The sequence below is a fragment of the Bos mutus genome, chromosome 22, assembly GCF_027580195.1.
Source record: "Bos mutus isolate GX-2022 chromosome 22, NWIPB_WYAK_1.1, whole genome shotgun sequence".
Lineage (NCBI taxonomy): Eukaryota > Metazoa > Chordata > Mammalia > Artiodactyla > Bovidae > Bos > Bos mutus.
In genome coordinates, this window is record NC_091638.1 from 58447643 (window position 1) to 58472686 (window position 25044).

A 25044-nucleotide genomic window follows, 5' to 3' on the forward strand; every position below is an offset into this window, starting at 1 on the left:
GGTCACACAGCACGGCAGCAAGGCAGGGTCCCCGGGCCGGCCCTCTCCGGCGGCGCCGCAGGCTGGAGTCCGGGGCTTGTCAAGGAGAAGGAAGGAGCGGGCCTGCGTCTTCCAGGCAGAGAGAGCTCCCTCACGTCCGGCAATCACGTCATCGGCGGGGACGCCGGCCCGGAGTCACCGTGCTGTCCTGCATGACCTCATCGCTTGGCTCAGCCCCAGCGCAGTGCTGGTGCCTGGAATCAACGCCTCTTGGCAGGGCCCGAGGCCCCGTGTCTTCCTGTCGGCCCCTCCCGGACGGCCCTCCCCAGGAGCACACGGACCCACCACCCGCCTCACGCTCCCAGGCAGGGAGTCAGGGTCGGAGCCGGGCTGCAGGTGACCCGAGACCCTCAAGGGGCTCAGACTGGTTCTCCTGCCCAGCGCCCCCCGGGACTGCGCTCTCTGCTGGTGGGAGGAGGCGGTCTCTGTGCAAATCCAGACCCCGCCCCCATCTCCTGCCCACTGGGCAGCACACACGGCCGCTGAGCAGCAACAATGTGAAGGAGTGGTGTGGGGACCAAGGACTTCACTCTACAGACGGGACCATGGACGTTCAGGGAGGGATATATGCAGAGCTCAAGACTGCATTTCAGGGCCCAGGCTGGAGACCCTCTGAACGAACATGTCACCTGCCCTCTCTTGTTCATGGGTGGGGAAACCCCCCCAAGGCCCAGCAAGGTCAAGGGAACGCCGAAGGTCACACGGCAAGTCAGACTGGAGCCTGGATGCTCTGCTGTGAACGGGGGAAGCAGCTAAGGCAACCTTCCCATCCTGGGTCCTGTGCCTTTTGTTCGGGGTACACCCCTTGCCATGTACCTCACTCACACCAGCCCAGACTCCCCTGAGAACCACAGCTGGCGGTGGGCAGGGGCCACATGTTGGCCTTGAGAGGACACGGTCATCAGCAGGCAAATCATGCTTCCTATCCCGAGATGTCCACATCCCAACCCTGGAGCCCCCATACGTGTTACCGCATGCAGCAAAAGAGACTGCAAACACGGTTACGTTACGGATGGTGAGAGGGGGAGGTGATCCAGGTTATCCAAGTGGGCACAGCATAATCACAGGGGTCCTTTAAAAAGGTAGAAGGAGGAGGAGGACCAGTGTGGATGGGACTTGCCTCAACAACTGACCCAGGTCCCAGAGGACAACTAGAGCAAGGCATCCTCCTGCCCAGGGAATCAGCACAGAAGTGGCCCAATCCCTGCTGAGGCCAGAACCTCTGACGACTCTGCTAGAGATCCCACCTGTGAGGCCTGGAGCCTCTGCAGCCACTTTGCCATCGTGAGGGGGGTGCCACACGAAGGCAGCAGGAGCAAGAGAATCACAGTGAGAGAAGCTGAGGCCTGAGCTGGAACAGTGGCTGCGGAGAAGGCAGAGGGCCCAGGAGGAGGAAGACTCAGGAGACGACAGGATGGGAAAACGGAGCTCAGTGCTGTGGGGGGAGTGGGCACAGCCTGCAGAAAACCTGCCGCCAGCACCTCAGTGACATGCTCCCCACGGCAGCAGGGGGCGCCCCATGAAGACCTAGATCACATAGTGACCCTCCCCTGCTCAGACCTCCTATGGCTCCTGCCTCATGTCCAGCAAGAGCCAAAGTCCTTATCTTGGCTCCCAGGGCCCCCTGACCTGGCTCCTGCCTCAGGGCCTTTGGTCAGGCTGTGCCTTCTGACCCGCACGCTTCTGGGTGCTTGCTGGGCTAACTCCCTCCTCCATTTCAGGTCTTTGCAAAAGTGCCGCCCTCCCACCTTCCCTGACCGCCTAGACCCAAACCTGCAGTCCCTACGGTCACCAACCCTCCCCCTCCCTGTTCCTCGGTTGGTTTGGCTCCCATTTATTCATTGTATGTTTTGTCAAGTGACTGCAGCTCCTCCCTGGGGCAGGCAGCTTCTCTGCCGAGTGCCGGTGCTTAAGACAGAATCTTACTTGGAGCAGCTGCAAAGAACACCCGAGTCAGCCCCGCTCTGACCCCACCCCCGCTCCACCGGCGCCTGGAGCTTGCTCTCGGGCGCCCCCCAGCGCCGGAGCCCGCCACGGCGCCAGATCGACGAAGTCTGCAGGGACAGCTCGGCCTTCAAAAGAGCAAGCATTCCTGGGCGCCCCCCTCCCGCCGCCCCTGCCCCGGGCCTCCGGCGCGCACGAGGCGCGTGTGCAGACAGGCCGGCACGAGTGGATTCCAGGAGCCGAGGGAGCAGCCTGCTGGGCGCAGAGAGGCTGCCCACCGTGGGGCACCTCCAGCCCCGGCCCCAAGCGTCCAAATCTGTTACCTGAGCCCTGCTCCTGGGCACCTGGGCGGCACGCCCGGACACACACACACATACACACACACAGGCGCTCCATTTGGAAATGCCAGAGTCTCAAAATTCTGAAAACTTATTATAAGTCCATGTCCTTTTCTTGGAAGTCAGAGACATGGCAGATTGCACATTTCCAGACCCACAGACCCCTCCAGAGTCAAAGCAGGAAGGCTACACCACATCACCTTATGGCAGAATCAGCTGGTGGCCCCCAGCACCAGCCTCCCCTTCTCTCTCTGATTTTCAGCGGGGTTCCCAAAACAAAGATTCCATTCCCAGCCTCTGCACATCTAGGCTCCGACCTGTGGAATATAAGAGTGTCTAGCATCAACTCCCAGGAGCCTTTCTTAAAAGATAACTGACACCCACACTGGGCCTCCTTTTCCTCTTTCCTCCTTCTTCCTACTTAGAAGTCAGGTGTGATGGCTGGAATTCTGGCAGCCCTCTTGGACCCTAAGGACCAGATTTCTGCCTTGGTTTGGTGCATCCCGGAGCTAGAAGTAGGCTGGCTCCTGTATCACATACTCCTAGGCTTAAATATGAAAGAGAGAAACTTCTCTTATTTAAGCCATTGCTCTTTGGGATTTTCATTTACAGTCCAACCCTCTCATTGCCTAGATGGGGCGAGTGGACTAGAGTCAGGCATGGACCTGTGCAAGGCCAGGTGATGAGTCAGGGCAGGGCCTGAACTGAAGCCCTGGCCTTGTCTTCCTATGAGCCCCAAGCCAGCTCTTCTGGTTTCTGCTCTAATGGGTCCCAAGAGCTTTTCCCTCAAGGTTGCCCAGGCCAGCCTCCCGCCTCACTCTCACCCACGGTGAGCCCAAGGTCCCTAGAGGCAGCCCTGGGTGGAGGCACAGGGCACCCGGGGCTCTGCCAGGGCACCTATGTGAACCTGGGCAAGGCCGCCCGTGTGCTTGGTCAGTCCTGGCCGCTACCCTCCACACTTCCTTTCTCTAGTCTCCCCGAGGACCCAGGGTTCCTGGGCTCTGGTTTGCCTTGAAATCTGAAGACCAGAGGATCTGCTGAAGATCAGGGGACCTCCAGCCCAAGCCCTGTCGCTCCCTGGCCGCCCCGGCAGATGGTCACTCGGGTCCTGCTGGGACACCCCAGGTGATAGAGAGAACATTCCTCCCTGATAGCCCAGCTCAGGCCAGCCCTGCTGAGCTCCAACTGGGCCACGCGGGTGACCTTCTGGGCTCACCTGGGCACAGGGACCAGGACTCTCTGAGGCTGCTCCTTTCCGAGCTCCTGAGCGTCTGCTTCCCGAAGGACAGTGGAGGAAGGCAAAGCCAGCTCAACGGGGCTTCTCAAGGACAGGGTGCTACCTCCGTGGGCAAGGGAGCTGCAGGAGCGGCCCCAGGCCTCCCGCAACACAAGGAGGGACCCGGCCCACGTGAGAGGGCTGCTTCGTCACTGTCCTCGAAGGCACCCGAGTACTAACCCCGTTTCACAGGTAAGGAAGGGCTTCCCAGGTGGCACTAGAGGTAAAGAACCCGCCTGCCAATGCAGGAGACGTAAGAGATGAGGGTTTGATCCCTGGGTCAGGAAGATACCCTGGAGGAGGGCATGGAAACCCACTCCAGTATTCTTGCCTGGAGAATCCCATGGACAGAGGAGCCTGCAGGCTATAGTCCATGGGGTCACAAAGAGTTGGACATGACTGAAGCGACTTAACGCAGATAGGGAAGCTGAGACTCGGAGGAACCTGTCCACAGTCACTCCCCCGACAAATCCAGCTGCAACCCAGGGGTCCTGCCCCTTGCGCTGGAGCAGGCCCCAGTGGGGGGCAGAGGGAGAGGGCCTGAGTGCTGGCCCACAGCCTCCCAGGGCCCCTCCCTCAGCCCGCGTCGGGACAAGACTCTGACTTGCAGGAGAAATTATGAATAAGGGGAAGAAAGTTGTCCTGGCCCTGTGCATGCCTTAAGTGTTTAAATTCTTTTTCATAATTATCTCAAACAGTAATTACTGCAGGAGCAGATGCGCTTATCACAGACAAGAAACCACCCGCCTTCCCATTTTTGTCAAAAGTGGAAACACTGACATTATTTTCCCGATTCGCTTCAATAGCTGTTTTCACTGTAAATACCACCTTAACCACAAGAAAAATACCCTGGGAGACGCTGCAGGTATTCGAGGTTTCAGAGGAATTACTCTGCGAGGGCTGCGGTGGTTCACGAGGAGGTGGAGAGAAGGGGGCTTGGAAGACCTCTCCCCACCTCTGCACCACGGGGAAAGGTGTGCCCCCCGGGAGGAGGGTTTACCCCACGGGGGTCCACAGGGTGCTCCCACATTCCCTCCTGTGCTTGCCCAACTCCCACCCCTACCTCCAGCTGCCCCCTCTCTGATGGCCCAGCCTCCGGAAACACCTCGTTCACCCCAAATGACATCAAAATCAAGGAGCGGCCCCCCACAAGCTCCATGGGAAATGAAGGGCCCCACCCCTAAGAGGAAGCTCGAAGAATTCCCAGGCTGGAAGGGACCGGGTTTCCAAGAATGTGGCATTCCAAGATTTCCCGGTCTCTAGGCCCCCACAGTCTGGCACAGGGGAAGCTGGGGAGACCAGGAATCCAGGGGTCACAGCCTGAAAGGTGCCCCCTCCCCCACCAGCTCCTCCCTGGAGTTCTACAGTGGCCCCCGCACCGGCTGCCAGGGCAGGTGGTGAGCTCCCTGGGTGCGCAAGCAGGGTCGGACGGGCACCGTGGGAAGCAGTGTCCAGGGCTGAGCCAGAGGCTGGGGACAGGGACCTTGTGTGCGGAGGCTCCCGGACAGAGCGGGACAAACTGAGGCCACAAAGCAGGCGGCCGGGGTTCCAGTCCTAGGTCGGCCCAGGATGGTCTGGACAGGCTGATGGGCAGTCCTAGGGGTTCTCGGCCTCGCTCCTGGTGCGTTAAGTGAGGTAAACCCTTCTTGACAAGCTCCAGCTTCTGATCTAAACAGACGGTCTCTGGGGTCTTCTCCACCCCACCCCCACCCCGCCCCCAGTCATGAATGCCCTGGTCATGACGGACTATCACCATGGAGCATATTTACTGAGAGCCGGGCTGAGTAGAGTCCCCGGCGTGCGTGACGCATTTTGTCAGTTTCCCTGCACAAGATTCCTACACCAGAGGCCATCATCCCCATTTCACAGACGGGGAAACAGGCTCAAAGAGGGTAAGCGGGTTGCCCAAGGCCACCCAGCTCATCGGCCGCGGCACATGTGACGCCAAACACATCGTCACTGCGACCGCCGCGCCGCTGTAGGTGGGACTCTGTTCCCGTCTCAGAGATGCGGGTTCCAGGCTCCAGGGGGACCCCCTGCCCCGCACCGGAAGTGCTGAAGCCCGGCTGTAGCACGTGTCCTGCAGGTCAGAAGTGGGGAGCGTGGGAAGAGATTAGCAGGATGGGAGCACAGAAGTGGGTTGGGGTGGGCGGCTGTCCAGGATCCGGCCCTGGTTCCCAAAGCGGGTTCCGAGAGCCCGCAGGGCGCTCAGCGGCAGCCCAGCCGCCCGGGTCTTTCCCAGTGGTGTTCTCTGCTGCCCTCGTGTGGCCGAAGGAGTCAACGCAGCCTCCTGGAGGCAGTTTCGGGGTCCCAGAGCCCGCCGGGGCGTGGAAGGGGTGGGGCTGGGCAGACGACAAGCGGACCCAGGGGCGTCGGGCACAGCCCTTCTCTGGAGCCTCACCCACCCCAGCCCAGCCACACCAGCACGTTCGTACTCCCCGGCTTTCGCCCTCGTGGGGGCCTCTGCCTGAGACCCTTCCGGCCTTTCACAGGGCAGCACCTTCTCACCCTCTAGCCGTCTGGCCCTGTGAACCCTGCGCCGGGTAACCCAGGCCCCGCGTTCTCTCTGCCCCAACTCCACTCTACGGCTCACCTTCATCCTTGTCACCACCCACATCACATCCTGGTTATCTGCCAACTGTGCGTTCCTCCAGCAAATTCACGTCAGCGCCAGAGCCTGGCACAGAGTAGGTGCTCAATAATGGCTTTTGAACCAACATGCTCACCCCGATTACGGGGCAGCGGTGACTAACATCGGGGCACTCCCTCACCGCTTTGGGCCCTATCTTCCCAAGGGCCCCAGCCCAAGGGTGTGGCAAAGTTAGGGCAGGCAGCCACCCACATTTACTGATGCCCTCCTGCCAGCCACACCGCACCCTGGACGCACCTCCTCCGCCCCACACAAGAGCTGTCTGCACCCCATTTACCCGCGCGGAGATGGGCTCGGGGTTCCTCAAAGGTGCCCACAGCACCCAGCTGGCCGGCGTCTTGCATGCCATGGTCTGGGTCCCACACAGACTTCACCCTCTCTGTCTCCACCTGCTGGGGCCTCTCACTGCCCTTTTCTTCCCAGAAAGGGAAAAGTCTGGGCCAAACGTCTCGTGGGCAGCCCCCACTGTCAGCGTTCACACATCTCTGTCTCAACTCCCCGAGTCTCTGCACCTCCAGTTGTGTCTCTGGGTTTCTGAGCCCATGAGTCAAGCACGCTGTGATGAGTGACAGTAACCCTGCTCGACAGAGGTGGGGAAACTGAGGCACCAAGAAGTTAAGGGCTTGCCCATCATCACTGGGTATCTGTTAGCCACTCAGTCTCGTCCGGCTCTTTAAGGCGACCCCATGGACTCCTCTGTCCATGGAATTCTCCAGGCCAGAATCCTGGAGTGAGTAGCCTTTCCATTCTCCAGGGGCTCTTCCCAACCCAGGGATCGTACCTGTGTCCCTTACGTCTCCTGCATTGGCAAGCGGGTTCTCTTTACCCTCCTCCAGGGGATTTTCCCGACCCAGGAATCGAGCCAGGGTCGCCTGCATTGCAGGCAGGTTCTTTACCAGCTTAGCCAGCAGGGAAGCCCTTAAGAGATTTCCTTTGTGGGGTGTTCTTCACACCTCAGCCTTCAGCTCTCCGGGACAACGTCGGCGCCCAGAGACCTCAGTTAAGGGCACACGTGCCCTTCAGAGAAGCCCACGACGCCGTGAGGTCCCTCCCAGCCCCGGGGCTACTTCCTCTGAAGGCGCCCCTTCTCTAGGGCGGGAGCCGAGGTCGTGCTGGCTTCTGAGCCGCCGGCCGGTCCCTCCCCGCGGGCAGCGACGAGCGGCCAGACCCTGGGGTGAGAGCGCCCCCTGGCGGCGTCTGGCCTATCGGCTCCGACCTTCCTTCAGTACAGGGTCGGGGGGGAGGGGAGAGGCCAGGGGGAACCGGGGTGCCAGGCAGCAGGGAGCCCCGAGGGCAGAGCAGGGATGGGGCTCCAGGCAACAGTGGGAGGGGATGACTCCGAGTGCCGGCTCCGCCAGCTGCAGGGGGACCCCTTCCGGGGGGCCCAGGCTTCCCGTCCCCCCAGACCGGGCAGCGGCAGGACCGGAAGACCTTCAGTCACACCCCACACTAGCCCCGGAGGGTCAGGGACCTTCTGGCCATGCGTGCTCGGCCAGGAGGCAGGACCGGGTTTCCTGAGGGCTCAGGGTGCATCTTCACCTAAGTGCAGCCAGCTGATGGAAATGCCCGAGCTGGGGGTGCAGAGAAAGGCAGGGGACTTGCCTAAACACACGGGTGGGTCCAAATGCCTTGGGCCCCCGCGCCCCCCACCCTCCACCCACCCGGGGACGGCTGCCTTTTCATCAGGTGTCACCACCTGGTGGAGCGAGCGACTGGCAGGAGGGTCGGTCAGGAGGGTGGCCGGCCTGGCCCTCAACAAGCACAGACCTCAGGCGGCATTCTTCCCCGAAACCAGGCAGTGGGCCGCCCCCAGAAGTCAGCCCGCTCCGCGTCTAACAAAGGGCGGTGGAGGCTCCCTCCCGCTGGAGCCTCAGCCTCTGTTTCCATGGCAACCCTTCTTCCAGGACAAAGCGGAGACTCAGAATTACCCACAGCCACCCCCTGGCAGCCGGCGCCACCAGAGGGAGGGCCCAGGCCGTCAGGCGCAGAGGGGAAACTGAGGCCTGGAGAGGGCCTGCACCCTGCTCCGTGTCCCCCCGACTCACCCATGCGTGGCCCCCCACGCAGCACTCATCACTCCATAGGGTCTGCAGGCGTGGACCTCGGACGGTGACCACACAACTAAATCTGTAGGATAGCATGATTGGAAGTGATTTGATGAAAATATAAAAGGCTGGGAGGAGAAGTAATGAAAATATAAAAGGCTGGGAGGAGGAGTAATGCCAGCTGGGGGGTCGGGGGCCGGGGCCAGGACTCCGAGGGTCTTAGAGGCCACAGTTAAGGACCTGCCGTTTGTCCTGGGAGTGATGGCAAACCCACGGGGGGGAGGTAGGGACGGAAGGAACACAGAACAGGCATGTTATTTAGAGTGAGGAGAAGGTGCTGGGCAGACGGGTGGGGCAGGGATCAGGAGGAGGAGGCAGGCGAGAGGGGCTGCAGAAGAGGAGGAGGTGGGGTTCTGGAATGTTCTGAGGGTTCGCAGGCAGGACTCCGACAGCGCGGATGCCGGGGCTCACAGAGAAGTCCGGCTACCCCGGATTCCTAACTAGACACCCGGGGACTGGGGACACCACTGCCCGTGTACCCCGTGATCCACCTCCGGCTCACTGGGCCCTTCCCTCTGTCCGCTGTGACTTCTGCAGCCAGCAGCCCCCCACCAAACCCCCTCCCCTTCTTGAACACCTGATCCACCGTCAGTGTCTGAGGACCCCTGCTGACAAGGTTTCCGCATCAGCTCCCCTCGTCTGGAGGGATGGACACGAAGGTGGTCAGTGAAGACCCCTGGAGGAATACGGGGTGGGGGGGAAGGGGCTCCCCAGGCAGACACAGACAGCTGGCGCCCCCGCAATGGCCAGTGGACACGTACTGTCCGAGGGGGCTGAGGAGTGCCTACGGAGACTCACACCCAGTCACGGTTGAGGAAACAGGCCCAGGGAGGCAGGATGCCCCGGCCAAGGTCTCAGCTGGCCCAGGCTGGGCCGGCCACTGCCGGGACGGGGACACTGCATCTACTCTGGGCCCAGCATGCCGGGCGCCTGGGGTCTCAGAACCCCTCTGCTGCTGCTGCGTCCTCCGGGCCAAGTCCCGGCGCCCAGGCCTGACCAGGCTCTCTGCAGGGATGGCCCAGGGTTGGCCCAGTGGAGTCAACCCGCTGCCCAGCTCTCAGGCATAAATCCTCATGCGGCTGACAGTGTCCTGGGGCCGGTGCAGAGACCCGCTGTCCCCTTCCTGCCCCCGCCCTTCCTGCCAAGTTCCCCAGGGTCAGGGGCGGCTGGGTGCGGAGGACAAGCACATAACCTTGGGCGCAGCTGGACCGGACCAGCCTTGAGCTTCCGATCTGATAAATGGACCGAGGAGCGGATGAGGTGGGGCGTGGCGCTGACCTTTTAGGGCTGAGACGGAGAAAGCCGCTGAGGTCCAAGCCCTTGGGGGACCCTCAGGGGGAATCCCCTCTCAAGATCAGGCTGATGGGAACCTGGAGCCGATGTTTCAGGTTCTAGGGGGGCCGTGAAGCTCGCAGATGGACCCCAGCCTGGGACCCCGCCCCAACGGTCCCTGCTCCTCCTGCAGCTCTGACTCAGCCTGGACAGTTGGGCAAACTCCGATCACCACCCGAACAGATGGAAAGGACCCCGCCTTTCTTTCCTGGGTGGGTGGGTGGGGGTGCGCAAAGATGTTTGTTTCTTCACTCAGCAAACATTTTTTAGAGCCTGCTTTGTGCCTGCCTGCTGCTGAGAGCTAGGGAAACGGAGATGGTGTCTGTGTGGGTTTCTCCTGAGAGGGGCTGTGCGGAGGCCATGGGGTGCAGAGCAGGACGCACCCCTCTGTGTGCGGTGGAGCGGGTCCACCGGGCACTCCCGGAACAGGGGACAGAGGGGCACACGCCTGGGGGTGTGGGGGCGCTTGAGGGAGCCAGGGAGGGCTGGGGCTGGGGTGGCGGGAGCACCAGGGTGGGCTGAGAGCGACGGCGGGCGTGGAGCTTGGACGTGAAGCCAGGGAGGCAAGGACGAGGAGTTGGGTGGGGGTGCGCACGGGACAGGGGTCGGTGCAGAGCGCCCCCTTCCAGCCCAGCCTCACACCCCCCTCTCCTGAAGTGACAGGCAGGGATTCGGAGGGTCAGAAAGACCCGCCCCTCGTCCGTGGCTGCACTTTCTGTGTGGCCTGTGCAAAAATACTCAACCTCCCTGGATCTCAGTTTCCGCATCTGTAAAATGGGGATGATCATGGAGGGGCTTCCCTCATAGCTCAGTTCGTAAAGAATCTGCCTGCAATGCAGGAGACCTGGGTTCGATTCCTGGGTTGTGAAGATCCGCTGGAGAAGGGATAGGCTACCCACTGTAGTACTCTTGCCTGGAAAATCCCATGGACAGAGGAGCCTGGCGGGCTACAGTCCATGGGGTCGCAAGAGTTAGACACAACTAAGCGACTTTCACTGTCACGGGAGGAAGGATGAGCTTGGTGATGCAAGAAGCTGACACACCCAGTCCATCGGTGTCTCTCAGAGGAGGCGGGGCAGAGCCCCTCCCAATTCCACATGGAGACGGCCGGGCAGGGCAATGAGAACGGCTGCAGGTGAGGCGGCTGCCGGAGCCCAGGCATCAGAACAGACCCCCTACACACACACACACAGACACACACATGCACAGACACACACAACACACACAGACACACACACACACACAAAGACAGACAGACACAGAAACACACACACACAGACACCCACATACACACAGAGACACAGACACACACACAAACACACACAGACACACACAGAGACACACACACACAGAGACACACACACAGACACCCACATACACAGAGAGACACCGACACACACACAGACACATATGTACACACACAGACACACATGTACACACACAGACACACACACAGAGACACAGAGACATGCACAGACACACACAGAGACACGCATAGACACACATGTACACACACAGACACACACACAGACACACAGAGACACACAGACACACAGACACACAGATAAAGCACATGCACACACACACACAGAGACAGACACATACACACACACACACACAGACATACACAGACACAGATACACACACAGACACACACAAAGACACACAGAGACACACACACATACACACACACACACACACACACACACTGCACCCACCCTCAGATGCTCGCTGCTGCTTCCACCCTCAGGCTCACTCACCTAGAGACGCAACCACTGATGCCCCTTAAGCCCTCCATGCGAGGGGGAGGCCGTGCACCCACCCACTGCTCCGTTTTCCCTGGAGAGTGCAGATCCAGACGATCATTACACAGCCAGTGCCTCGCACGGAGTCCTTGCTGGTGTCGTTCTTCCTCCTGGGAAGCGGGTCTCAAACGCTGTGTGTGCGTGTCTGCGTGTGCACATGTGTTTGTGTGTGCATATTTGTGTGTGCACGTGTGTCCCAGAGACACCTCTGGCAGCCTGGAGGAGGCTGTCGGTTTTTAAAACGCTAATTTAGATTGAAATTATAGTTCTCAAAACACTAAAAAGAAGTCTGTAATACGGCACAACGTGGGCCTGCTTCCTAGCGCCGTGAATAACACGATCGGCGGCAGGTGGTGATTTGCGAAGCACTGATGAGCCCCGGTGCTCTTCTGAGACACCCGAGAGAGAGGGGAACACAGCTAACGCAACTGAGCGTTCCTGCCTGCGCTCGTACCGACAGCAAACGCTCCACTTCCACTCGAGGTTAGTGACAAACAAACCATGTCATCTTTGCACGTCTGTATTCGCAGATGCCCCTGATTCCTGCTCCACGACCGCGCCGGGTGCTCTGCCCAGGCCTGCCCGCCCAGGTAGGCACAGGCTGTCCGCGGTCTGCGCCTGCGCGGCCTCCCGCAATTTCCTGAGCCGCCGCCAGGTGTCGCCGCGCACATGTCTTGCCTCAGAGAAGCCCGAGCGAACCCAGAGACCTCACCTCCAGGCTGGGGGCGCCTCCTGAGACTCAACTCCGCACACGCTATGCACCCCTAGACTTCCGCTGTGCCCACAACACCTCGCACCCTCGTGCCTTCCTGCGTGCTGCTTCCTCCGTCCCTAAGGCCGGCCCTGCTATTCCAGCTGGGCTGTCAAAGCTCACTGGACACTTCCTCCAGGAAGCCTTCCATGATGCTGGTGTAACAGCTCCGCTGAGTATTCACAGCCCCCTCGCCCCCTTCGGCTTCCTCATCACTGCAGTGACTGTAGGAATGGTCGTACCTATTTCTGTGTCCAATTCCCACCAGACTGGGAGCTTCCAGGAGCTGGTTAGGGTAATGCGGTGACTTTTTTTTTTTTTAATAGACTACTTTTTCATAAGTTTTAGGTTCACGGCAATATTGTCTGGGAAATGCAGCGTGCCCACATCCGCCCTCCCTCCACACAGGTGCAGTCTCCCCAGCCATCAGCATGCCCCACCACCGTGGTGTGTTGTAACCGTCGATGAGCCCATTTCACTGCACTGTTAGTAACTACAGTCCAGTTTATACTGTTAGTGGTGCACGTCCTCTGGGATTAGAAAAATGTACAATGACACGTGTCCACCGTTATAATACCATAAAGAATAGCTTCACTCCCTTAAACATCCTCCAGAATGCACCGGTTCGCCCCTCCCTCCCTGCTAACTCTTAGCAACTCCTCGTCTTTTCACCGTCTTCACAGTTCTGCTTTTTCCAGAATGTCACAGAGTGGGAATCACACTCTGCAGCCTTTTCAGATTGGCTTTTTCACTGAGTCATAAGCACTGAAGGTTCCTCCCTGCCTGTCTTTTCATGACTTGATAGCTCATTTCTTTACACTGCTGAACAATCTCCCATTGCCTGGACGCACCAGCTTATTTATGCACTCACCTGCGGGAGGACATCTCGGTTGCTTCCTAGTTTTGCAGTGTGAATAAAGCTGCTATAAATATCCATCTTTGCATTTTTTATGTGCACACAAGCTTTCAGCTCAGCTGCGTAAATCAAGGATGGTGACAGCTGACTAAAGAGTATTTTTAATTTTATAAGAAACTGCCTGGTATCTTGAGGAGTAGCTGTACAATTTTGTGTTCTCACAAGCAGTGAATGAGAAAGCCTGCTCATCCACAAGCTCACCAGAATGGGGCGTCACCCGCATTCAATATCTTAGCCATTCTAACAGGTGTGTGATGATACTTCCTCGTTTTAATCTGTAATCCCCTGACGACATACAATGCGGGGAATTTTTGCACCTGCTTCCTTGCCATCTGCAGGTCTTCTCTGGTGAAGTATGTGTTCAAACCTTTCGCCCATTTTTAAGTTAGGTTATTCATTTTCTTACTGTTGATTTCTGAGTTCTCTGTATTTTTAGAGAACTGTCCTTCTTTTGCGTATGTCTTTTGCCAGTGTTTGGTCCCTTGTCTTCTCATTCTATTGAGCCATGAGCTTTTGCAGTCAGGCACACCTGGGCCGGAATCTATGACCTTCGGCCAGTCCCACGCTCTCTCTGAGCCTCAGTCTTCGCTTCTGTGGAATGGAACAGCAGCCCTCACTCACAGGTCACAGAGGGATGAAAAGCAATCTTAGCAACGCAAAGCCCCAAGCACAGAGCTGAACCCCTGCAGTGCCTCCAGGTAGATGCTGGTGGAGCCCAGGCATGTCAGTTCTCGGGGGGGGGGGCGCCCTTTGCCCCCAGTTCCACCATGAACGCACCCGGCTGTCAAAAGCGGTCCCATCCGTGCCAGGGCAGGGCAGGGCAGCAAATCCGTCTGCCAGGAAGATTCCTGTGGGGGGGAATTCTCGGTCCCACAGATACAATAGAGGAGCAGACCCCAGGAGATCTCAGCGTTGGGCCCAGGGACATACTGCTGTTGAAGCAACGGGTCATCACTCTGCTGGGCATCACCCAGGCCCACGTCCCTCGAGGACCACCCCTCACTCTGCATCCGGTGCCCCCCCACCTGACCTCCCCCAGACCTCCAGCCTCCAATGCCACTACACACTCCCCTCCAGCCACACGGGCCCGTGGTCAGGGTCTCTCGTGTGTCCCCATGAGCCAGCATGGACCCCCCTGCCACCAGAAACACCTTCCCCCACCCCACCTGTCCAAATCCATCTCTCTCCACAGGTTGTGGGCAGAGCTGCCGGGCTGGGCTGCAACCACGAGGGGGCACCATTGCCCAGCTCACGTGCCTGGGATGTCGGGCCTGCTGGAAGGAGCCGCCTCCATCCCACTGGCTTGCAGAGCAGCAGGACGGAGAACACTTGCCTCACAAAATCCTGGAACGTCCAGGGCCCCATCCCATGCCCAGCGGACCTTCTGGGCCCAACCTGCACATCTCCTGTGACGGGGAGCTTACCACCTCCAGCCAGGCTGTCACGGCCTTGCTGTGGCCTGCTCTGCAGGAGCTATGAGGTTAGATGAGGAGCCATCACTTCATGGCAAGTAGATGGGGAACCAATGCAAACAGTGAGAGACTTTGTTCTCTTGGGCTCCAAAAGCACTGCCAGTGGTGACTGCAGCCATGAAATTAACAGACGCTTGCTCCTTGGAGGAAAAGCTATGACCAGCCTAGACAGCATATTAAAAAGCAGAGACATTACTTTGCCGACAAAGGTCCATCTAGTCAAAGCTATGGTTTTTCCAGTGGTCATGTATGGATGTGAGTTGGACCATAAAGAAAGCTGAGCGCCGAAGAGTTGATGCTTTTGAACTGCTGTGTTGGAGAAGGTTCTTGAGAGTCCCTTGGACTGCAAGGAAATCCAACCAGTCCATCCTAAAGGAGATCAGTCCTGAATGTTCATTGGAAGGACTGATGCTGAAGCTGAAACTCCAATACTTTGGCCACCGGATGCGAAGAAGTGACTCACTGGAAAAGAGCCTAACGCTGGCAAAGATTGAAGGCAGGAGGAGAAGGGGATGACAGAGGATGAGATGGCTGGATGGCATCACCGACTCAATGGACATGAGTTTGAGTAAGCTCCAGGAGTTGGTGATGGACAGGGAGGCCTGGCGTGCTGCAGTCCATGGGTCACAAAGTCGGACAGGGCTGAGAGACTGAAATGAATTGAATGAGGTCATAAGGGGCCACTGCTAAATCGCTTCAGTCGTGTCCGACTCTGTGCGACCCCAGAGATGGCAGCCCACCAGGCTCCCCCGTCCCTGGGATTCTCCAGGCAAGAACACTGGAGTGGGTTGCCATTTCCTTCTCCAATGCATGAAAGTGAAAAGTGAAAGTGAAGTCGCTCAGTTGTGTCCGACTCTTAGCAACCTCATGGACTGCAGCCCACCAGGCTTCTCCGTCCACAGGATTTTCCAGGCAAGAGTACTGGAGTGGGGTGCCATTGCCTTGCCACAGGGGTTACCAAATCAGCATTTTAGAACAGCTTTACCTTGGGAAATTACGAGGAGGAGGAAGCCTGGGGTTTCCAAAAAAGCTGAAAACCTACAAGTTCGGGTAAAAACTCTCAACATTTACATGTTGCTGCAAAGCTTTTCTAAAGATGGTGTCAGTCATGCCACGGAGCACGTGGGCCCTTGGCTCGCTGGGAGGGGCCCCAGGGTGGGGGGAGCTGAGTGAGGAAGCAAGCCTGGGCCACCCACGCGGGGCGCTCAGACACACCGCCTGCACAGCCCAACGGCCCTGGACCCTGGACACTCAAGCTTCCCCGCTGGGCGACACTCCTGCATCGAGGCTGGGAGGAGGTTATCACACACCTGGGACTCCACGGGGAAGGCGTGACCAGAACCTGTGTGCAGACGCCCCCGCACCCTGCCCTGTGTGTCTCCTTCCTCGGCTGACTTTCGCTTGTGTCCTCTCGCTATCATCTGTTCTGTGGATTCTGCCAGCACGCATGTGCGTGCGCTTGGCCAGTTGTGTCCAACTCTTTGCGACCCCATGGACTGCAGCCCACCAGGCTCCTCCGCCCATGGGATTTTCCAGGCAAGAGTACTGGAGTGGGGTGCCACTGCCTTCTCCAGGGGATCTTCCGGACTCAGGGATCGAACTCACACCTATGCGTCTCCTGCACTGCAGGCGGATGCTTTACCACTGAGCCATCGGACACATCCCTTTGCTGTGAACAAAGCTGTAAAGCCCAGCGCGTTTCTGAGTTCCGTGGGTCATTACAGTGAATTACGGAGCCGGAAGGGAACACAGATTGAGCTGGCAGCTGCTCTGAAGTGAGTGTGGTCCTTGGATATCGTAGCTGGCGTCTGAGGATGTGATGGCTACTTTATGTACCAACCTGACTGGATATTTGGCTAAACATTTTTTTTCCCAAGTGTAAATGGGAGGGAGTTTCTGGAGGAAATGAGCATTTGAACAGGAAGGTGCAGGAAAGTCGCCTGCCCTCCTCACTGTGGATGGGCTTCGTGCAGTCCGTTGAGGGTCGGAGCAGAACAATACGGCAGAGGAAGGGAGAAGCCAGCGCCCCCTGCCGGACTGTCTGAGCTGAGACGCCGACCTTCTGCCCCTCACGTGCTGGGCCCTCAGGCCTTCAACTCACACCGCACCACCCACCAGCTTTCCTGGGCCGCTAGCGTGCAGGCGGCAGGTCATAGGACTTGTTGGCTTCCCTAACTGTGCAAGCAATTCCTTATTTTATATATACACACACATGTGCACACACACACACATATACATAAGTTCTATTTCTCTAGACAACTCTGACCGGCACACAAGGGCAGTTGCCAGGGGATTACTTCCTCACTGTGCCATGTGCCAGACGTGGATTTGGGACCAGAGGCTCTCCACTTGAGAGACGATTACCGGCTGGATACTTTGAGACACTCAGTTGGCCCCATGTTGGGCCAAACGCTGACTCACGGGTGGTGGCCAGTGGCCTGCCGTAAGTCAGGCAGAGGGCAACGGACACCCGGTCTACAATGCTGTCCAGTCGCTCAGCCCTGTCCAACTCTGCGACCCCATGGACTGCAGCACGCCAGGATCCCTGTCCATCACCATCTCTCGAAGTTTACTCACACTCATGTCCATTGAGTCGGTGATGCCATCCAACCGTCTCATCCTCTGCCGTCCCCTTCTCCTCCTGCCTTCAATCTTTCCCAGCATCAGGGTCTTTTCAAATGAGTCAGCTCTTCGCATCAGGTGGCCAGAGTATTGGAATTTCAGCTTCAGCATCAGTCCTTCTGATGAATATTCAGGATTGATTTCCTTTAGGACTGACTGGATTGATCTCCTTGCAGTCCAAGGGACTCTCAAGAGTCTTCTCCAGCACCACAGTTCAAAAGCATCAATTCTTTGGTGCTCAGCTTTCTTTATGGTCCAACTCTCACATCCATACATGACCCCTGGAAAAACCAGAGCTTTGACTAAGCGGCCCTTTGCCGGCAAAGTAACACCTCCTACTCTCGAGATGGCCATATGGGCACCTATGAAAGTCACTATGAGGACTGGAGACTGCGTGCGCAGTCGCTCTGTCGTGACTCTTTGTGACCCCCTGGACTGCAGCCTGCCAGGCTCCCCTGTCCCCGGGATTTCCCAGACGAGAGTACTGGAGTGGGTTGCCATTTCCTTCTCCAGGGGATCTTCCCGACCCAGGGATCAAACCCGTGTGTCCTGCACCGCAGGCAGCTTCTTTACCACTGGACCTGGGAAGCCCAACGAGGGGTGCCTAACACTTGTTGCTGTTCAGTCACTAAGTCCTGTCCGACTCTCTGTGACCCCATGGACTACAGCACGCCATGCTTCCCTGGCCTTCACCATTTGCCAGTTTGCTCAAACTCGTGGCCATTGAGTCGATTCAGCCCAGTGGTGGACACAAATGTTCAAGAACCTGTAAGAGCCTGGGCACAGGAGACAGTGTGCCAACTTGATCCAGCCACGTGGATGGAGAAACGTGATCCAATCACGTTTCTTCAGACCAAGGATCACACATCACAGCCATAGTGCCAATGACAGGCAGAGACCTTCTCCTTGGAATGCTGCTTAGACAGAGTTAGACTGGCATCCGAAATGCTGGCTGTCTAACATGGCATGGGGAGATAAAGCCATGACGTGCCGGCTTTCAAGGTTTCCTGGGTATTCGTTCAACACCAGGGGGACGAGGGAGGTCCCTGCTAGACGGATTCCTCGGTGTTTCTAGGTGGTCTGCAGTGACAGAGGGAGAGGCAGGGAATGCTATTACGAATACGCAATTCTTCCCACGGTGGGAGGACACTGCCATGCTGTTATCTCAACCTTATTTTTCTGTATCTAACGCCAGGAACAAGGCTGCAACAGTGGCCTGATTCCTAAACAAGAAACTAAGACCTTAAAACCCCGGTGGCAGAATTCCAAAGGGCCTTGCCTTCAACCCCTCTGGCAAGACCAAGGCGGACGGTGGCTGCAGCTGTGTCGCCCGCTGGTAGGGATGACCCCTGGCTCTGTGTCTGCAACCCTACCCGGGGGGCAGAGTGGACTGGGGGAAGCGCTTGCTGGACGGGCACTGCTGCCTTCGGTCTAGACCAGCACCATGGCCAAATACGATGTCCACTGTAGAGGTGAAGAATCAGGGTACAAACAGAAAGGGAGTCGCAGCCAAGGGGAAAGGAAGAATCGTTATACAAGAGGGAAAGGCGGTATTACGTTTGCCCAGCACCACATGACCATCTCGGGACTTGGAGAAAGAGACGACGTCATCTCTCAGCTCCATCACGCCAGACGTCTGAGAGCTCACGCCTGCCTCTGGAGTCTGACAAGGTGGAATGGAGGCTGGGGACCCCGGCGGACACGTGGTCACACGAGAGACGATGCAGTGGACGAATCGCTAATGACAGCTGGGACCCCAGCCTCAGTCTCATTCTGCAGGCGACTCCTGCCATGTGTCCACGTAGCCCTGGCACCGCCCGTGAGGCTATAAAGCCAGTGATAACAGCCAGATACGTGCGGACACTGAGCTACAGCTTCTGAAGGATGGAAGACGCCAATGGAAAGTGGCTGGCCCGAGAGAGAAACTGGACTTGCCTAATCGTTAGCTAATTTCTCTGCTCAACAGTCCCACACACACTCATTGTAAGGTGCGAACAGTGGCAGGTTGAGAGGTCAAACAGGTAACACGTCCATGCGTGCATGGATGCGAAGTCATGCCCAACTCTGGGCGACCCCATGGACTGCAGCCCGCCAGGCTCCTCTGTCCATGGCATTCTCCAGGCAAAAATACTGGAGTGGGCTGCCATGCCCTCCTCCAGGGGATCTTCCTGAACCAGGGGTCAAACCCACATCTCTTACATCTCCTGCACAGGCAGGCAGGCTCTTTACCACCATCACCACCGGGGAAGTCCCAATACTATACACAAATGTCCGGTTCCTGGGTGACGTCCAAGGTGACAAGCCAGGTGAGGGCCACACTGGGAGAAGGAAAGGGGGGACCAGGCAACAGGGCAGGAAGAGAAGCAGAGGCAGAAGTGGGCGTGTTCCCGCTGCCATCCTTCCAACGAGAGGCGAGGGAAGGCTGGGGACCGCAGACACTGGGGAACATCATCCCAAGCACTTCACAAAAGGAAGCAGATTTTCTTTTTTCACTTTTTTACTTTATAACCCTTTGGAACTATTTGAATATATATATATTTGCAATATACATGTGCTACTTTTATAATTAAACAAAAACACAAAAATGATCTTAAAAAAAAAGTAAAGAGCTAATCACAGTGTAACATGAAACAGAATATCATCGTTGGGGACGGGTCACGCAGTTGAGTCCAAAGCTCCGACGTGGTCGCTCTTTCCGGTCTTGGTCGCCATGTCCAGCCTCCGATCCTCCGACCCCTTCCACGGGGCACCAGCGATGGCCTGGAACTGCCCTCACAGCTCCGTCCCGGGCCCAGGAGAGGCCAGAACGCGAGGAAGGAAGTCAGCAAAATTAAGTTAATTTACAGGGTCGGAGGAAACCGGCCACAGCGCCAGTCCCCCACGCGGCCGGCGGGAGCGTGGAGGCGGGCGCGTGGCCAGGGCGCCGGACCAGCGGGGGAACCCGGGCTCCACGCGCTGTCCACGGTGGGCGCCGCCTCACAGGGCAAAGGCGGTGAAGAAAATGTGCATCTTGGCCAGGAAGGTGGTGACGGAGCCCTGCCGCCAGAGCTTCATCTCCACGTCCAGCGCGAAGTCGCGCGGCTCGCGCACGGTGCGCTGCAGGAAGACCACGCCCGTGTAGGCGTTCAGGCGGCGCGTGCCGAAGTAGCCCTCCTCGTTGCCCTTGGTGATGGTCAGCGCGATGGTGTCGCCGGCGAAGGCGGGCACCGGGCTGATGCGGAAGATGTGCGCGGGCACCAGCAGCCCGGTCTGGAAGTTGAGCCGGTAGTGCGTGATGCGCGCGGGCGCGTTCTGGCACTCCAGGAAGTCGTGGCACAGGGCGCGCTCGCATTTCCTGCGGGGCGCACGCGGGGGCGTCAACCGAGGGAGGCTCCTGCTCGCAGCTCCCACCCAGCCTCCACCCGCAGCTCCGCCCTCGGCAGCCCCCAGCAGCCTGAGCTGGGTCACCTGACCCCCGTCGGACCTCAGCTTTCCCGTCTGCAGGATGGGTTAACAGCCACGCGGTGTCATTGGTGAAGTTATAACCCAGGCAGCGCGCGGCACAGTGCCCACAGCGTCTGGTCCCCGCGCTCCTTCCTGTCTGCCTTCATTCTTACCTCCCTACCCCTAGTTTTTTTCCTTCCCACACTATTTGCATGGATTCCCTGGCCATGGTGTTTCTATTACTCTAATCGTTTCTCAGATTCCCTTTTCTCCCGTAATTGACTCTCCTTCTGAGCCGTTTCCCCCAATGATGGCCTGCCCTTGTCCCTCTCCGAGTATCAGAGAGCTCTGAGTCACGCCTGCCCCAGAGGAGGCCGGGGAGCCCAGCCACACTACAGGGTGACCACCAAACCCCATGGGACCCCTGACTCGATTTCCAAGCTCAGCAATAATCTGGTCTCTTCTTGGCGCAATGAGACTCTGTCTCCTCCATCACTAAACCCCCGTCTTGAAGCTCAGTGCTTCCACCAGGGGCACCAGGGCTCCGCAGTTCTAGAGGATGCTCTGAGCAGAGTTCCCGAACGGGGGGACCACAGCAGGCAGGACCAGGCCACGTCACGCCCTGTGTAAACTCATGACCTGTTCTCGCTCATCACGTGTTCTCACCCTCCTTGGGGTTGGCGCTACCATCACCCGTGTGGCAGGCAGAGCAGCTGAGACCCAGGGAAGGGAGGCCACTGGCCACTTGACACACTCATGTAAACACCCCACCACACCTGCACACTGAGCCGCCCAGCACTGTGTATTAGAGAGCACGGCACAGGGTCAGTAGGGCAGCCAGGAGTAAACCGCGCACCACGGGCGCGTACGTGCCAGGAAGGGCCGCCTGAGGCGGGCCGTGCGCGCAGAGGCAAAAGAGGCTGCAAAGCAGAGAAAGCAAGCTCGGAACACCTGAGCACGTCCGCATGGCAGCACCGTGCAGAGGACGGATGCCGGACACTCTGGCAAGCACTTATGGAAACGTGTGTTTAGTAAGAAAAGTGAAAGTGAAGTCGCTTAGTCATGTCCAACTCTTTGTGACCCCATGGGTTGTAACCTATCAGGCTCCTCTGACCATGGGATTCTCCAGGCAAGAATGCTGGAGTGGGTGGCCATTTCCTTCTCCAGGGGATCTTCCTGACCCAGGGATCGAACCTGGGTCTCCTGCATTGCAGGCAGACGCTTTACCATCTGAGCCACCAGGGAAGCCCTGTCTTCTTTAGTAAGAAGACAGGAAAAACGGCAAAATGCCAAGAAGCATCACGAGAGAATGTGGTCACCAGCCTGTGAGACAGCTCCCACGGCCCCTCCCGCGGTCACAGCGTGTGGGTCACCTCCCAGGTGACCCCTGCCCACCCTCACCCACAGCGCTGGACTGTGCGGCCAGTGGTAGAAGTGACGATACGGCGGTTTTAAGAGTAGCCTGGGTCACGAAGGACTGTCTGCTCCGAGACCCAGGCCCCCAGGGCGGGCTGGGGGGGCTCGGACGAGGGTCTCCATCACTGTGACCCATCACTGAGAAGGTCACTGCCTTCTCAGTGACCCGGGCTGGGGAGCTCCGGCCCCACCGAGAGGCCGAGGTGGTGAGGCACTGGGGCCTCCCTCCCAGAGCCATGAGTGGGCAGCGGGATCCTGAAGCCCAGGCAAGCCTCCAGTGGACGTGGCCCCACGGGGCCCGGAGCAGAACCACCCAGCTCAGCTGCTCCTTGGTCATGACCCTCCAAACACCGGGGAGGACGGTAACTACTTGTCATACTTGTTAAGATGCTACGTGTTGGGAAAAACTTGTTACACAACAGAAAATGAGAGTGTGCATGTTTGAGAGAGAGATGGAGGTTTTTTTTATGTGTGTGTGAGAGTCTTCTTTCTTTCATTCTCTCTGCTCCAAACTTCCTGCAAGGTGCTTTTTTTTGCACCATTTATGGTCAGTCAGACCACACCCCGGACAGGGGGCCCGGGAAGACCAGGAGGTGGCGAAGGCAGGCGCACTGGCCACCTGGCCTCTGCCCCGGGCAGCGCGGGACTGGTGCCGGGTGCCCGGGCCCAAGGCTGGGGCAGGGGGACGACTCACGTTTCAGAGACTCGGACGTAGTTCGGAGGGCAGTCGAAGCGCAGGCAGCGGAAGCCGCCCTGGATGTTATGGCAGGTCTCAGCCTCGGAGCAGTTGTGGGTGCCCAGCGCGCACTCGTCCAGGTCTGTGGGGAACAGAGGGTGATGGGCGGGTTTACGGGGGCCCCGGTCTGGAGACCCTCGTCCCAGCACCCCCAGCCCGCCCTGGGGGCCTGGGTCTCGGAGCAGCTGGTCCTGTGGGTGCACAGCTCACACGTCCCCACCTCATCCACTCTGGACAGCAGTCAGGGCCTGGAGCCTCTGCTGTGGGGCTGGCACCGGGGAGGAAGGCTCAGGGGGAGAAAATCTGAACGGACACAGGTGTCCAGCCTGAAGCACCTTCAAGAGCCAAAGTCACTGCAGCGTCTGAGCTTTGAGACGCCCCTCTGGGTTCCGCCATCAGGCAGACACGGCCTCAGCCTCCAAAGTGAAACCACGCTCTAGGCACATGAAGTCATCATTCCCACCTGGCTGTTTAGAGCGGGTGGGATCCTCGCCTTTTACAGAATCTAGACTGGTTATTTTTTTTTTAATTAAAATTAGTAATAAACTGTGGGAAATTCTGAAAGAGATGGGAATACCAGACCACCTGATCTGCCTCTTGAGAAACCTGTATGCAGGTCAGGAAGCAACAGTTAGAACTGGACATGGAACAGACTGGTTCCAAATAGGAAAAGGAGTATGTCAAGGCTGTATATGGTCACCCTGCTTATTTAACTTCTATGCAGAGTACATCATGAGAAACGCTGGGCTGGATGAAGCACAAGCTGGAATCAAGGTTGCTGGGAGAAATATCAATAACCTCAGATACAGAGACGACCCCACCCTTATGGCAGAAAGTGAAGAAGAACTAAGGAGACTCTTGATGAAAGTGAAAAAGGAGAGTGAAAAAGCTGGCTTAAAGATCAACATGCAGAAAACTAACATCATGGCATCTGGTCCCATCACTTCATGGCAAATAGATGGGAAAACAGTGGAAACAGTGGCTGACTTTTTTTGCAGGGGGGGCTCCAAAAATCACTGCAGATGGTGATTGCAGCCATGAAATTAAAAGACGCTTACTCTTTGGAAGGAAAGTTATGACCAACCTAGACAGCATATTGAAAAGAGACATTAGTTTGTCAGCAAAGGTCCGTCTAGTCAAGGCTATGGTTTTTCCAGTGGTCACATATGAATGTGAGATTTGGACTCTAAAGAAAGCTGAGCGCTAAAGAATTGATGCTTTTGAACTGTGGTGTTGGAGAAGACTCTTGAGAGTCCCTTGGACTGCAAGGAGGTCCAACCAGTCCATCCTAAAGGAAATCAGTCCTGGGTGTTCATTGGAAGGACTGATGTTGAAACTGAAACTCCAATACTTTGGCCACCTGATGCAAAGAGCTGACTCATTGGAAAAGACCCTGATGCTGGGCAAGATTGCGGGCAGGAAGAGAAGGGGATGACAGAGGATGAGATGGTTGGATGGCATCACCAACTCGATGGACATGGGTTTGGGTGGACTTTAGGAGTTGGTGATGGTCAGGGAGGCCTGGCATGCTGCGGTTCATGGGGTCACAAAGAGTCAGACACGACTGAGCGACTGAACTGAACTGAATATTAAAACAGTAATAACAGTAAGAACTCTGCAGCCAGGAAGCCCTGGCCAGCCCTGGGGTTCCTCTTCTGTGGGATCCTCCCTGGGGAGGTCTCCCACCTTCGGGACCGCTCCCCAGGATCCCTGTCGCACTCACAGGACAGGGCCCAGAGTGGAGTCCAAGCCCCCAAGACTCTAAGCTGGGTCAAGCAGCAGAAAAACCGCCACGTTCCTCATCCCAGGCGTGGGCCCCGGTGAACCTGGCCACCAGAGGCATTGGCCGTTCTGGGCTCACGTGCTCGGTGTCATGGCTCCGGGCACACAGCAGGCTGTGAAAGGCTTCCTGCGCCTGCTCGGGGACTGCCCAAGGCTCCGCCGGCGCGGAGTCCGCACTCACCCTTGCAGGACCTGCCGTTGGCCGTCATGGTGTAGCCGCGCTCCGGGCACGTGCACTGGTAGCTCCCCGGCACATTGATGCAGCGGAAGGTGCAGAGGATGCTGGCACCCTGGGCGCACTCGTCAATGTCTGCCAGAGAGAGGGTCAGCCCTCAGGAACCCCCGGTCACTCCGTCCCTGCCCCGGCCAGGGAGCCTGGGGGCCCTTCTCACAGATGAGGACAACGGGGCTGAGAGAGGACAGAGCCGCCTGTGGCC

The 25044-nt window shown here is 58.0% G+C and overlaps 1 protein-coding gene and 1 non-coding gene across 4 annotated transcripts in view; both read right to left on the reverse strand.

Moving 5' to 3' along the window:
- Nucleotides 1-19729: 19729 nt before the first annotated feature.
- The window catches only part of FBLN2 (fibulin 2), a 68564-nt gene continuing 63249 nt past the window's right edge, over nucleotides 19730-25044 (reverse strand). For all 3 annotated transcript variants that reach the window (XM_070360587.1, XM_070360586.1, XM_070360588.1), the window contains 3 exons: nucleotides 24789-24917; nucleotides 22784-22907; nucleotides 19730-20584 (listed from right to left, as the gene is read on the reverse strand). In XM_070360587.1, the coding sequence (XP_070216688.1) occupies nucleotides 20227-20584; nucleotides 22784-22907; nucleotides 24789-24917 (611 nt within the window). In that variant the 3' untranslated portion in view covers nucleotides 19730-20226. The remainder of the gene's footprint in view (nucleotides 20585-22783; nucleotides 22908-24788; nucleotides 24918-25044) is intronic.
- TRNAC-GCA (transfer RNA cysteine (anticodon GCA)) lies at nucleotides 21846-21918 on the reverse strand. The gene has a single exon. It is a non-coding gene; the product is annotated as a tRNA-Cys (tRNA).